Genomic DNA, 13,959 nt, shown 5'->3' on the forward strand with positions numbered 1-13,959 from the left:
GGTAGAAGGCAGTTTACCAGGGTCATCCTGTGTGTTTTCGTTGTGAAATGTGGCTGTTCTGAGACAAGACAATGTTGATGCCAGATGACAGACATTATCCATAATGTCCAAAGGGCGCCCAGGTTTCTGTCTCTGACCGTCCCTATACGCTGTCTGTTCATCAACATATGCCCCGAATTAGATCTGTTTGTGTCTATGTACTCATCTGTTTACAAGTGGAATAGTTCTTTTTCACCCTTTGTTTTGCTTTTTTCTTTAAAAAAAAAAAAAGTTTACATTTGGCCGTTTCAGGTGAAATGTGAAAATGAATGGAGCTATGTCAGTGATCATATCCAGTTCATGGATGGTACTGTTGTTAAATTTGTTGAGATGTGTGTTAAGCTTTGTGGGGGGTTTTTTTATCCCGCTTTATAAGTAATAAGCAAGTTTTCAACTTGATCATCTGAAATGTGAAAATCTCCCTTTTTCTTTCAAAGATTTTACATTGTTGAAGAAATTGTCAGACATTAAATCAATATCTAATCTTTTCCAAAGAGTGATGAGTCTTAATTTTGGACTAATTGCTTGATTGAATTGTGTTACACAAAGTTTTGCATTATGTACGAATTCACTGGCAGTGGGGAAACTGTCAAACAGTGCAAGAGAAAATTTATTTGCTACTTATTTACACTCCTGTCGTAGATGGTGGACTGTACAATGCATATTTCAGTCAGTACAGTTTAAACCACAACATTCTGCTCCTCCACACGTCAATGCAGCATACACCAAACATACAGAGTGAACAGAATTTACTTCTCCCATCAAATGATTGTGTGTGTGTGTGTGTGTGTGTTTGCGTGTGAGTGTGGTCACCACAGTGCGTACGTGTCTGTTGTGAAAATACATTCATATAGACATTCATTTACTCAGACATGTTGAACAAACTCTCTGTTTTGCTGAATACCTGTGTGTGTGTGAGAGAGAGAGAGAGTGTGAGTGTTAGGCTGGTGTGTGATTAAGCTTTTTGATCAGGCACTGGTGTTAATCTCGGTTCTGATTGGGAGACGGATCAGAATTGGGTCCGTGCTCTGCTTCCTGGGTGGAGAATCTGCAGGAGCAGCTTTCCAGGAGACGTGTCCATCAGAGTGCTTTTCTGCTCTGCTAGGGCTCGAAATTTATTATCGTCCGTGCAGTCAGGGTCCAGCACACAGCCCTCTGCATACAAAATGAGCGTTTAAACACCAATGAATAGGACTACATGAGTATGGGGGAAAGAACAACAAAGAACAATAGCCTGTTCTACCTCAAATGACAAAGTGAGAATACAATAAACTAATACAAGCTTGAGTGGATGTTAGGGGGGGGGGGGGGGGGGGGGGTTTAAAATAGTCAATGCATTAGTCATTTTTAATTAATTTTGAAGTCAGTTTTAATTTAATTTAATCATAAGTAATGACGGTCCAGCCAGAAAAACAGGAATTCACCTTTTACTTCTAGATAAACATTAACACAGCTTGCTACACTGGTGACCTGATCTGGAAGGGCAATCCTCCAGTATTTCCCAGATTGGGAAAGAAATACTAGTCCACCCAAACGCAGTTCCAATAAAGAACTCCTCACACCTGAATTGAAAACTTTTAATTCATGACGTACAATTTGTTACGAACTACCGTTAATAAGCGAACTGAGCTCTTAAAACGCTACTGAGAATCAGCGGGAGATGGCACGTGCCCTACCTGAATCACAGCAGACCCCCGGAGCGGCACAGCGCCCCTCATCCGAGCCGCATACCTTCCCGCCGGCTTCACACGGGGAGGGCAGGTAGTCCTCTTCCAAACAGTTAGCTGTCTCGGGGGAGCCCAGAAGACAGCCTATGTCTTCACCACAGCAGATACTCGGGCCAAAGCATCGACCCCTGTCCCCTGGACCGCATGTCATACACTAGACGGGAACACGATATACCAGAGGCAATGTTGTATTAATTACCTCTCAAAACTCGTCTGAGATGATGATGATGATGATGATAAACGCTGTAACACTTTTTTTCTGAGCGGGCTTTAGCGCGGAATGTCACGTGCGCGCTTCAGATAAAATGTTGACACTGACTTGAAACGACAGTAGTGAATCTCTCTCACAACCAAAGTTAAGCTATTGTTGAGACAATATGCTAAGATATGCGTTAAGAAAATGTTTTGTTTTATTTAATGTGACATATGTTTTAACATTGTGTGTAGGATGGTGACTGTTCTAATGCGTATCATGGACAGTTGTTATCCAGCTGAATTTACTAAGTTTAACTTCATCTATTTTAAATGAGTAAATTAAAACGGTTATTTATTGCTTACCTGTCTGGAGACGGGATCCGGGAAAGAGCGCTTCCCTCCTCTCGGACAATTTTGGATATAGCAAGCGGTGGACAGCGAAAGGAGCCCAAGGACGCACAGGAGCGGAAGAGCCGAGTCTGTCATTGCGATGGTGATGTTGTCAAAGGTGACAGTTGAATCCTTTCGACCAGCCCGTCTTACACTCCTGCCTTTTGTGGAAGCACTGCTATTTATACGAAACTCTGATGAGCAACGTTAATGGACTGTCCTTTCGACCCACGTCATCACTTTCGACCCCCACCAACACCAACCTCTCTGAAAATGCTGCATGATTCAGAACGAGGAACGAGTGAAGGGCCGTGACATGAAAACAATGTCCCACTTTTTAAGTTAGAAAACTGTGATTGTACACTCACTGTTTGTTATTAGAAACGCCTGCCGTGGATACAACTTGCCTTGGTGGTGTACAGTTAGAAACTACGACCCATCTGTTGCATATAATATGTGTTAGCCATCGTCTTGCCCTTAATCAGTGGTCAGTTTCTGAGCACAGCTGATAGGTAGACACTACTGGATGGCGGATGACTCTCAACTCGACTGCGACACTGACGTGTGTAAAACCCTCAGCAACGCTGCTGTGTCTGTTACTCTCGGACCGGCGCGACACCCACTGCCATGTCAGTGTCACTGCTGTGTTGACAATGATCCGCCACCCAAATAATATCCAGATAACAGCAGACCCGTGGTCAGAAACGGACCATTGACGAAATCGGTAGAGGGTGGCTGACAAACTGTGCATTGCTATAGATGGGCTACAGTCTGTAACTGCACACCTATACTTACCTGTACCTCCAGAGCGGACAGTGAATGTCGGTTCATGGTAAGTATTCCTTTTTAACTGAACATTGAGTATATTTGTACTTAACGCCTATTATGACATTTTTAATCCATTTTATATTAATTTGTAATAGGAATATGAAATTAAATTAATTTCATTTCAAATATATTTGAATTCTGTACTACACCTTTTTCTATAATAGCTGGTTTACCAGCGTCTCTATTCCGGATTTAAACGCCAACGCCTACCAACAGAACTGATTTAAAAGTCCCAAACTGGAGGAGGAAAGATCATTTTACAGTTTCTAAAAGGCTTCGTTGAAAACAGCAGAAATAATCGAAGGGAACATGACCAATCATGATAACATGACACTGTTTATTTTTCAAACAAATTCAGCGGTACCAGCCCGCTTCGACTGACCACACACTATGTACGTCTGAATCTGTTGGGTGCATTTGTGCTCTGTCCCATTTTGTCATGTAATGTGATGGACAAACATGACCAAGGACGGGTACAGAGACAGAGAGACAATACTGTCAAAAACAAAGAAAGAGTAATATTATGCTACTCGTCCAGCGAATTTTGCTTGTCTCTAGAATTGCGTAGATCAGTCACAGATATGAGACGAAAAAGAAGAAGAAGAAGGTAGAGTAAGTAAAAGAGAGAAAGCGCGAGAGCAGCAGGAGGGGGAGGGCGGGAGATTTAGATGTTCGGAGCTGCATCTGAAATATCCAATCTTAGTAATTTTACTCTTACGCATCAACAAAGAAGGACCACTCTCTGTTCATGTGTTTCTGCACCTCTACGCTATTTAGGACAGAGCCTGGGTTAATACGACTGAATATGTATGAGTGATGACAGAACAACAGATATTTATGCAAGCGGCAAAGTACCATGGACTGAAGCAGGGCAATTAAAAAAGGCTTTATTTTTGATTGAAATCAGAATGATTGCTCTTTAACGTTTTTAATTACGACAATAAACCTTTCTGATGTTAAAAGTGACCAGGTAAGACATTAAAATCACGCGGTTATTTTATTTTATTTTTTCGTGAGACGTGTCATTTCATCTTACTCCCACAAGGCTTCAATTCTATTTATCATCTTCAGTTTTAGTAATAGTACTCGTTAGGCTGACAACCTCTATACAAAAGTGAGTACCAAATGTATGTAGCCTATATAATACTTTGAATAAGGAGAAACGCTCTGAACTCTTAGATCCATGGTTAACACAAAAGTCAGGGAGCTCTCTAAGAGATGCATTATTTGATTGTTTTAACCGTACCATTTTCTATTCGGTATTCATGATCCCCAGGTTACATTTAAAAAACCTACTGCTCAAGAACAAAGGGCTAGTCAAGGTTTAAGGCATACAACCACAGAAGAACGGGGAAATATTTCGAACGGAACCCAGCCGGCAATTAACATTTCATAGGCATTTAGCACTTAATCAAGATTTCATAACAGGCAGCCCTACATATGTCAGACTGTTGCTGGAATAATAAACACGCATTAGAGGCCTGGTTAATGCAATTAGTTTGAGACGGACAACAAGAAAGCATCAGAAACAGCGAACACTGGAAAGGGCTAAGGTACCTGGCTCGTGTGCGCGTGATCGTTAGCTCGAGGACAAAATGTGCCCGGGAATGCGGAGGTTTTATATGGACAGAACAATCACACGCATGTGAGTGTGTGTGTGTTCTTGTAAGAGATAGTAGGGGGGGAGACGCAAAGCCATTTTTAATGGACATTCACTATTTTTTTTATTATCCTGTTTTATATCAATAAGTTTGTCACTAGCTTGTCATTTTTTAACGTCGGTGACCATTCTTGCAACCATTCCTCCAACTACAAGGCCAATAAAAATAGATTATAGGAAAAACGGCATTTCTTCCAGTCTCCAGTTTTCTTCTTTACAAAAGAACAAAGACAGGCGCTATTTCTAACTGATCCAGTTGTTTGAAATGGAACTTTCGGCGGTAACTTTCTTTTCGGTCTGAATGTGTTTGTGGCTCAACTCTTGCGCGTAGTGTGTCTTCTGTTCTGAAGGACGGAAGAGGAAAAGACTGTTCTAATTTAAAGCAACTGAACCGCTACGTGAAGGTTGATCCAACATTTCAAAACTTGTTTTTCTATCTGTTGTTATGCATACATTTATTGAACCTTTCTGTCCGTACAAGATTATTTACAGATGAATCTCCGCATGTCATCTGAAAGCATCATGTGATGAAAAGTTTGTTCCTATTTTATTTAGGCTACTTGTTACAGTTCAGTTTAGCGACACTTGGAATGAAATGGTAAGAAAATGAATTATTGTCCCTTTTCGTTGTTTAGACAAGAATCTATTTTAATCGAGAGTGGGAACATTCAAACAATAGCAAAGACCTCAGTATATCTGATAGATTTATAGCTATGTCTTAGGACAGAAAGAGGGAGCGACTAAAAAAAGCAACGGTTCCTTCAAGTAAAATTTCAGTCAAATACGGCACAAAACACCAAAAGCTTAGGAGCAAGACTTCTACACGTGCCATGAAGGCCTCTGAGCGAGTCTCGGAGAACAGTATGTGATTAATTTATTTTGAAGGGCATATATGAGTCATGTCTTTGCTTTCATAACCCTGAAAAGACATTATAGACAACTTCAGAAAGTTCAGAGTACAGTAGAAAAGAAAGACACACATAACAAAAGTTATCATTTCGTCAGCACACAGAAAACAACGAAAAACCCAATGCAAATTTGTTGTGTTGGCCATATTTCGTAGAAACTTCCTGCATTATGATGGGATTTATCTTTTTTCCTACTTGGTCTCGATGACTCGGAGTAGGCTATTTCCTATAAATTTCTCTGGTTTCGCCGAATGAACAATACTGTAGTTGCGAGTTAAAGCCGGGCCTATTCACATCCGGTCTAGAGGCGATCTCTTGTGATCGCCGTCGAGTTCGAATTATACCAACAGTTAACACCCATCGAAATGCGTTCCGTGACTACTGATGGCATCACTGGACGTTTTACCACATAGCCTATCGCTTCGCTGTGCGGCAACGTAACCAACTTGTGAGCCATGTGGCCCATTTGAATGTGCGTTTGAATAGCCCAGGTTTACGCATTTATGACGCGTCGAGTGGGATATGGCCTTCATTTCTCACTGAGTGGACGGATTCATAGCGATACAATGGACAGAGGTTAATACAGATTGACCCTCGGTCTGTTTCACAAACACGAGACTGACCTTGTAATATGTTCAAATCTGCTGTCCCAAAGAGACGAAAGCCAACAATGCTTTCTCGACGATCTCAGCTGCATTTTAAAGGGACCGTGGTTGTGTAGCTAGGTTATTTATGGTCCCAGAGAAAAGGGCTATTGTCAGTGTACAGCCCTGCCTGTTTATCAGTTACATTCTACCTCCAGGGCTTCCAAGAATCAGCAGATAAATAACCAGACTATGAGTGAAAGGTGTTTAACAATACGTATTGTGATTCTCTCAAAGTTCCCTGAAGTGAAATAAAACAAACAGACATCATAAACACACAGTGGATATTTAACAGTGATCTGTAACGGATTCTGTATGTTGTATTTCATGTAAATACATGAAATAGGTAAATAAGTGTGTACTAAACCAGGTGTTGCTCTTTTACCTGGAAGCCACCTCTCATCTCTTTTCCTCCTTTCTTTCTCATGTGGTCAAAGCCGAATTCGACACCGTGAAAGTTGGACTTTGTTTCTGTGGACTTAGAGGCTCTTAGATCGGAGTATGCCAAACGTCAGAACACGGACAGATCATGTATTTTGAATGAGGACCTTACGTACAGCAGCAAGGTGCATTACATGGCAGACACAGCTGTGGGTATGTGTCACTATAAAATAAAATACTGTTTATATTCCATGCACAGTACCAAATTCACCAGATAAATCTGACCATCTTCATAAGAATTTGGCTCTTGCTACATGCACCTGTGCATTTGTAAAAAGACACTTGAAACAAAGCATACTAATAAGAATACTGACTGTACAGGGTTTCCCCCCAATAAATAAAGAAATAAATAATCAGAAAAAAGGTGAAAGACAAAAAAAAAAGGGGGGGGGGGGGGTTTTGTTGTTTTCTGCTTGTTGACGTGATTACAAACCTCATCAAGTCCAGTCATGAATAGATGCACGCACCTTTGATTATTTACCACATTCTAATTGCAGAGCTGAGACACTAAATTAACTGTACGCTCTGGCTAATTACTCATTACTGAAAATGATCTGTCTTAAGGTCCCAAAGAGCAATCGCATTCTAATTAGATGATGCCTAGAGAGAGCTGATCTCTCATGAATATTTACATGTACGATTCTCCTCTCCCACATAAATAAAAGGACACATACGAAACAAATCATTTAAATATGATTTAAGATGCACATGAGCCCGAGATGGAAAAAGTTTGTCCAATTAACTTACTTAATGGAGTAAAATCTCTTCCCTGAGGTCAAACAATACATTGACACTGAAACACAAAAAGGTACATTAGATATCAAAGTCAACGGGTACCACAGGGAGACATCAGGGCGTGAAATACATGTGTGAATGCCTTTTTCTTTATTTTAAAACAAAATTTTCACAGTTAAAAGTTTCCATAATAAGCGAAGTAACCAGGTGCATGAGTATGTTTGTCAAGGATAATCACTGTTAAATTCTGCCATGACCAATTAGAAAAACTCTGGTGAAACTGGAGCATCACAGCTGACTTAAAGAAAAAACAAAACTGCATGTTTTATCTTGTATTTATCTTGTTCTAACATTATTGGTAAAATTACGAGACCACCCTGAAATTGAGTTCTGGTGTCACATATGACGTGGTATTTATCCTTGGTTAAGTCTGTTTTTCCAGGTCAGAACTGCTGAAAATCTTGCAGTGCAGGTATGCCAGTTTCTCTGCCCTGGAACGTCGGAGCAGCGGGAACCACTCCCAGTGTGGAAGTTCCACCACCTTATACCCGGCAAGCTCCAGCTGCCTCCTTTTCAAGGCATGCAGTCCAAGCAGCTGCTGTGTGCGGTAACAGTACTGGTTCCTGTTCGACACCTGGACAGCAAGTCGAACCACATCCGGCTTGCGGGGGACCCGGATGGATGAGCGATTCATGGGTTTGGTCAGAGCGCCCAGCAGTCCATCCGACAAATCAACGCCGACGCTGATGATACCCTCTCTCTCACCAGCAGGCTCCACTTTACGGAGGAGCGGCCGTTCAAACATTGCTATGGATGGCTGTGCTGGCGCTCTTTTTGTGTTGGTGAGTTGGGCCAGCAGATCTTCTGTCAGGGTTACCCCAGTATGAGTCCAGTTCTGAGTCAAGGAGGAGCTGTTCTCGTCTGACTGGTTTGGCTGACAGGGTTCCGAGTCCAGAGGCAGTGGCTGTCCGTGACGGTCCAGGTGAACTTCAAGGTCGATGGACCGAAGATGAGGAAGGATCATGTGTTTTCGCACGAATGCCTTTCCACCAAGCAGCTCCTGCAACATCGTCTCTGCCTCCAGCACCTCTGGCTTTTGGCAAACGTCGGACTGAGCGAAGTCCCATAGCTGCTTGATCACCTCTTCTTTGACCGCCTGACTGAGTCGTGGACCAGTCCAGCCAGGCAGTTCCACACCCACCGTACCGTCCAAGGTTAACAAGTCTTTCTTCAGTTCCAACTCCTGCGAGGCGTTGGCTTGGCTGACAAACTCCGGACTCAGGGCAAAGCTCAGCAAGTCCTGAGGAAACTGACCCACGAAAGCCAGCCCCAGCAGGCCCGTCAGGAGGTGTTCCGGGTAGCGCTGGAATTCCAGCTCCCTTTGACGGAGGATGTTGGTGAGGCAGGAGAAGAGCTCCGGACACTGGCTGGGACGGATGCCGAGTGTTCCGTAAGCCCACAGGAGTTTGCCTGCGTCCTTACTCCTGCAGTGCAGCGCGAGGTCAGGCAGGCGCTCGGCTACGGCCAGGAGGATTCGGTCGTCGCGATAGTGCAGGGCGGAACAGCCCAGGGCCACGTGCATCAATCCCTGCACGCCCATATCTGGGGCTCGCCGGGGCACCTCCGTGCCCATCGCCTCCAACCACGCCACGTGGTCCAGGTGGCTGAAACGAAGTAGCTTCATGACATTTGCTACCCCAAAGTCGCTCATCTCCCTGACGACAGCATGGGCCCGGTCCACGAGCCGGCGAACGGCCCCCTCCGACAGGGATGTCTGTGACTTGAAGAGGCCGAGGCAGACAGCACTCACTTCCTCTGCCTGCAGCTTGTCTAAATGACGCATGAGCATCAACTCCAGGGGCTGAACCAGCGGGGTGGGGCAGCGTCTGCCTTCACCCATGATGTAGATCAGCTGGACCAGTTCCGACGGACCCATCTGGCTGAAGTGTAGGTTGATGCAGTTGTAAAGCCGTTCCAGGTAGTGAGGCACCGACCGTCCCAGGCATCGCCACAAGTCCGCAACAAGAAGCAGCTGGTGAAGGTCCATGTCGCTGGTCCTACAGCTGAACTCGGTCTCATACAGGCCCAGAACGCTGTGCGAGTGGGGCAAGCCCAACCTGACGAAGGACCTCAAGACCTCAATCAGCTGCATGTTGGTGAAGAGAGGCAGGCTCTCCACACTGTAGCGAAGCAGCATGTAGAACCGCGTATCACCCCGGACCAAGGGCATCTGTTCCACAGGGAGGCGGCTCAGCTCGGAGAGGAAGTGCATTATTTCTTCCGGGCCCATGTGTCCTTTGAGCACGGTGACCTTGTGCAGGAGTAACGAGACTCGTTTCGACTGGAGGGGCGTCACGTCCTGCGATGGGTCATGGGTCATTATGCCATACTCTGGCCGGCATCTCTGAAAAGCACGGGGCTCACCTTTGACATCCGGGGGCACATCCTTTTTCGGATAAGGTGCAGAGCGAGCCTCCTTATCGCCTGCAGGTCGGTTTAAAGCCAGGTCAAGCAGGATGTTCTTGGCACTGGAGAGGCGGCGGGAGGAGCTGATGCTGTAAGGGTTACTCTGTTGTCTAAACGGACGATTTAGGGAGGCATGGGAGGGCTCCTCGCTATCCGCGCTGCCCATGAGAGGTGACCGCTCGACCCGCACCCGGTAATAAGCTGCCGGATTATACGGTAATGTCAGCCCCCCTGTCGTATATGTATACAGTTGCTGTACTCTTTCTGTCTCATCTTCTTTCTCCTGTTCTCCATTTTTCCAGTGCAGGTGCTGAGCCCTGAGCAGTGCTCTGTGATGAGGAGGGGCATGGAGATGTAGCTTGGCCAAATGCCGGGAGAGTGCCTTCACCGACATCCACAACAGATTCTTGGGGGGGGGGGTGGGGGTGGGGGGGGGAATAAAAAAAAAGCAAAGAAGAATGAAGTGTTGCTTCTCTCCGACACTAACAGGAATACTCTGCATATAAAGCACATAGAAATCTAACCAGGGAAGTTTTAAAACAGTGTGCTGAGATCATGAGTTTAAAAACAAAAAGAAAGAAAGAAATGTATACATGCACAAAACATTACTGTAAATGTGGAAACTATCAAAAAAAGATGTTTGACTCTTAATCACACAACAAAATTAAGCAAAAGTATAGTATTCCAGATAGAGTTTTGTATACATTCTATGACAAGACATGATATATAACATATTCTTTACATTAGAACAAAAATTGCCAAAAAAATGCATATTTTTGTTTCAAAACAGCAAGTGATGAAACTGAACAGTTCAGTGCCCAGTTACATAGAAAATGCTTTTCCGTTATTGAATAAATTGGTTACCTAACTTAATGTCTTGTGCTTGTCCACGTAGATGAAGTCATTACGTTTCGAGAATGTCTGTTATTCTGTCCTGACTGTTTCTGGAGAAAAAAGAAAGATTTTAAATGCGAGAAACGCTGACTTAACGGTGATTAAACATCCAACAGCAGAATCCCATTAAATCAAATAACACACAAAAGGTAAGCAGAGGTTAGCAGGCATTAAAAATGCCGCAGTGAAGTTGATCTAAAAGTTAAGTTAGAGCTCAAACAAAGTTACAGCTGTTTAATCATAGCAAACTGGCATACGAACTCCAAATCAGTGCTACTACGGAATCGAGCGGGTGGGTAATACATCCCGTTTTTCGTCTGCTCTACAATCATTAGGTTTAAAACATTTTTAAACGGGTGAAGTACGCGACTGCTCAGAATCCAGCAAACGGTTTTAGAGTCAACTTGGAGTCCAGCAAAGGTTTTGCTTCTTATAAACCATTAAACGCTTCTTTACGACTAGACTCCCTGGTACGGAATCTGTAAAATTTGTGAGGACTACAGGCCTAAACATATAAATGCAATGTCACGCAATTTTATTTAGGTTCAACAAGACAAATTAATATTGGCAGCAAACTCACAACCCGTGCTGACAGCTACGCTGCCACATTAATGGTGACATTAAAGATACATTAATGTATCAATACGCATGTGTATAATCACATAGTTAGCTGCTTAATCGATCAACAGCATATCTGGGTCACACGAGAGCCAAACTGGGACAGTGGTTGTCTATCCCACAATCTGGCGATTAGCTATCCAGTTCACATGGAGCAATGTCATTGAGGTATCAGTAACTAACCTGGCCGCCTAGCTTTCTAGTTAAGTATCTGGACAAGTTTGCCATCCCTATCAAACGCAAAAACAACATTACCGGTTGATGCAAGGAAACAACAATGATAAATGAAAAACCCACCAGCACTGTAGACGTCCTTCTCTCTTTACAGGCAAAGACACATTCATGAAACGATAATTTTAGCATGTAGTCAACATTGCTGTATGTACCTGCCTGTGAGTTCGTGACTGTGAGCATGCCTTACTGTGACCCAAACGGGACAAACAGCACGTTAAAATTTGTCGAAGCAAAAATCCTTGCTGTAGAACTACGTGTTGTCGGTAGGGGGCAAGTGGTCACACTGAGGGTGTGCGAATTTTGCTTAGACCAGACTCGAAATGCGTACGCTGTATCCTATTATTCATGTCCTTGTATTTTCTGTTACTTTAGTTATTACAGGCGGTGCTTAATCACCCCGTGGTGCTTACCTGCCCCAAAGTCCAACCCAATTCCCTGTGCCTACTTCTTTGGCACACCCGTGCATGTGCGTGTGTGTTGGAGAGAGAGACAGGTGGGGGGGGAAAAGACACAATGGCCTCATTCAGCATTGTTCACGTCTTTATTATTTAAATGTATTTTTGCTAAGATATGCTTTTCTCCAAGCTATTTTAAAAACAGAAATAAAACTAATAAAAACTCATAATGTTTAAAAAACATAACAAAATAAAACAAACGAACAAACAAACAAAAAAAACATTGGTGGCATTTTTGTCCGCTCACATACCGACAGAGCCGAAAACAACACTAGAAAGACACGTGTGGACAGGAGCTTTTGAACCTATGCTTGGTTGTACCATGAAATAGCTTGAAAATGATTCAGATTTATATATGTATATAATTATAGACCTATATTGATACTGTTTAAAAAATAAAAGCTGACATGTCTTTTTTCATTATTAATTCACAGAAGTATTCACACGCAATAGCTTGGTATATTTTGGCTAGTTATATACACATAACGATGATATTTACATGCAGATTACTGCCTCTCTGTCTCTACCAAAAACACAGCAGGACATGACAGTACGTAGCAGCAAATGTGGCCATAGACAGTAGAGGAGTGGTGTCCTTCTAAAGCTTTGTCAGTCCTCTCCCCGCATCACCCCCTGTCCGAGAGAGCTCGTAAAAACACATACATAAACACGGCATTGCGCCAGTCATGACGGTTCGCACCAGTTCGTGGCAATTTTAACGACACAATTCCGTAAAAGGCCCTTCTGCAGTAACCAAACGGAATTCAACAAGAACTTTTCACGAAGTTCTTTCTTTCTTTCTTTAATGTCGAGAGAAAAACGTTCTAAAACAAACGCCTATCGTCGGAAACAGACCGTTAAAATAAACCTAGCGTCTCAGTTAGTCTGTCTTTGTTTGGTCAGTGTGAAAGGGGCTTTTAAGCATATAGTCACGAGAAACTTACTGTAATTTGTTACGATCACCAGGAAAATTTAATGTTATTATCTTGAGACCATATGCCTGCTGGCACCACTCCTAGATAACAACAATGTGACATAGGCTACACTGAAACTAAGGGAGTATGGTTTACCATAAAAACTCCTTGGTGTACAGAAATTCACGTTCCAGCCAATAGTTCTCCAGTACATCCTTTGTCACCATGACAACTTCCATATTGTCAGAAACATGCAGTTGTCACAATTTCAGTTAGTCGTGCAGCAGCGTCAATACTAAGTGATCACATAGGCCTAACTATGAATTATAACGTTGTCATGACCGCCACGAAGCGATGTTTATGTTTATGTAAGGCTTTTCACATAGAGCGTATTCCTTAAAGTGCATTCAGCTCTCTTTCCTTTGTTGTTTTCTTCTCACTTCTTTTAAAAGAAAAAAACCCCGACAAAACCAAAAACAATAAATTAAACAAACAAACAAACAAACAAACAAAATCCCTCTGGTTCTTTCCATTCAAATTTCTGTTCAATTTTTTTCAACCCCCCCCCCCCCCCCTTCATCTCTTCCCAGCTACCGTAATATTGTCATTTCAGGCCGTTGCCAACCGTTAGAAATGTCAACAGAAATAGTGTAACGTGTGTACTTATTTCAGAACATTTAAAACACTTTAATATACTGCATATTATATGAAAGATCAAATACATTTTAAATTATTCTTAAAGAAAGTACACATTTTTGTTGTTTTGCTTTTGTTGTTGTTGTTTTTCTGTTTTGTTTTGGAAGAAGTTTGA

General features: G+C 42.9%; 2 protein-coding genes across 2 annotated transcripts; both read right to left on the minus strand.

Moving 5' to 3' along the window:
* Positions 1-667: 667 nt before the first annotated feature.
* On the minus strand, positions 668-6,838 carry LOC115820328 (vasotocin-neurophysin VT 1-like). The gene is made up of 4 exons (XM_030783861.1): positions 6,777-6,838; positions 2,325-2,529; positions 1,716-1,920; positions 668-1,194 (listed from the first exon to the last, which is right to left on the minus strand). Exons 2-4 carry the CDS (start codon positions 2,445-2,447, stop codon positions 1,049-1,051), a joined length of 474 nt encoding a protein of 157 aa, XP_030639721.1. The 5' UTR covers positions 2,448-2,529; positions 6,777-6,838; the 3' UTR covers positions 668-1,048.
* A 905-nt stretch (positions 6,839-7,743) lies between these two features.
* Positions 7,744-11,940, minus strand: fastkd5 (FAST kinase domains 5). Its single transcript, XM_030785041.1, has 3 exons — positions 11,843-11,940; positions 10,898-10,977; positions 7,744-10,439 (listed from the first exon to the last, which is right to left on the minus strand). The coding sequence occupies exon 3, from the start codon at positions 10,425-10,427 to the stop codon at positions 7,992-7,994; it is 2,436 nt and encodes an 811-aa protein (XP_030640901.1). The 5' UTR covers positions 10,428-10,439; positions 10,898-10,977; positions 11,843-11,940; the 3' UTR covers positions 7,744-7,991.
* Between the last annotated feature and the right edge of the window lie 2,019 nt (positions 11,941-13,959).

Source organism: Chanos chanos, chromosome 9 (assembly GCF_902362185.1).
Source record: "Chanos chanos chromosome 9, fChaCha1.1, whole genome shotgun sequence".
In the NCBI taxonomy this organism is placed as follows: domain Eukaryota; kingdom Metazoa; phylum Chordata; class Actinopteri; order Gonorynchiformes; family Chanidae; genus Chanos; species Chanos chanos.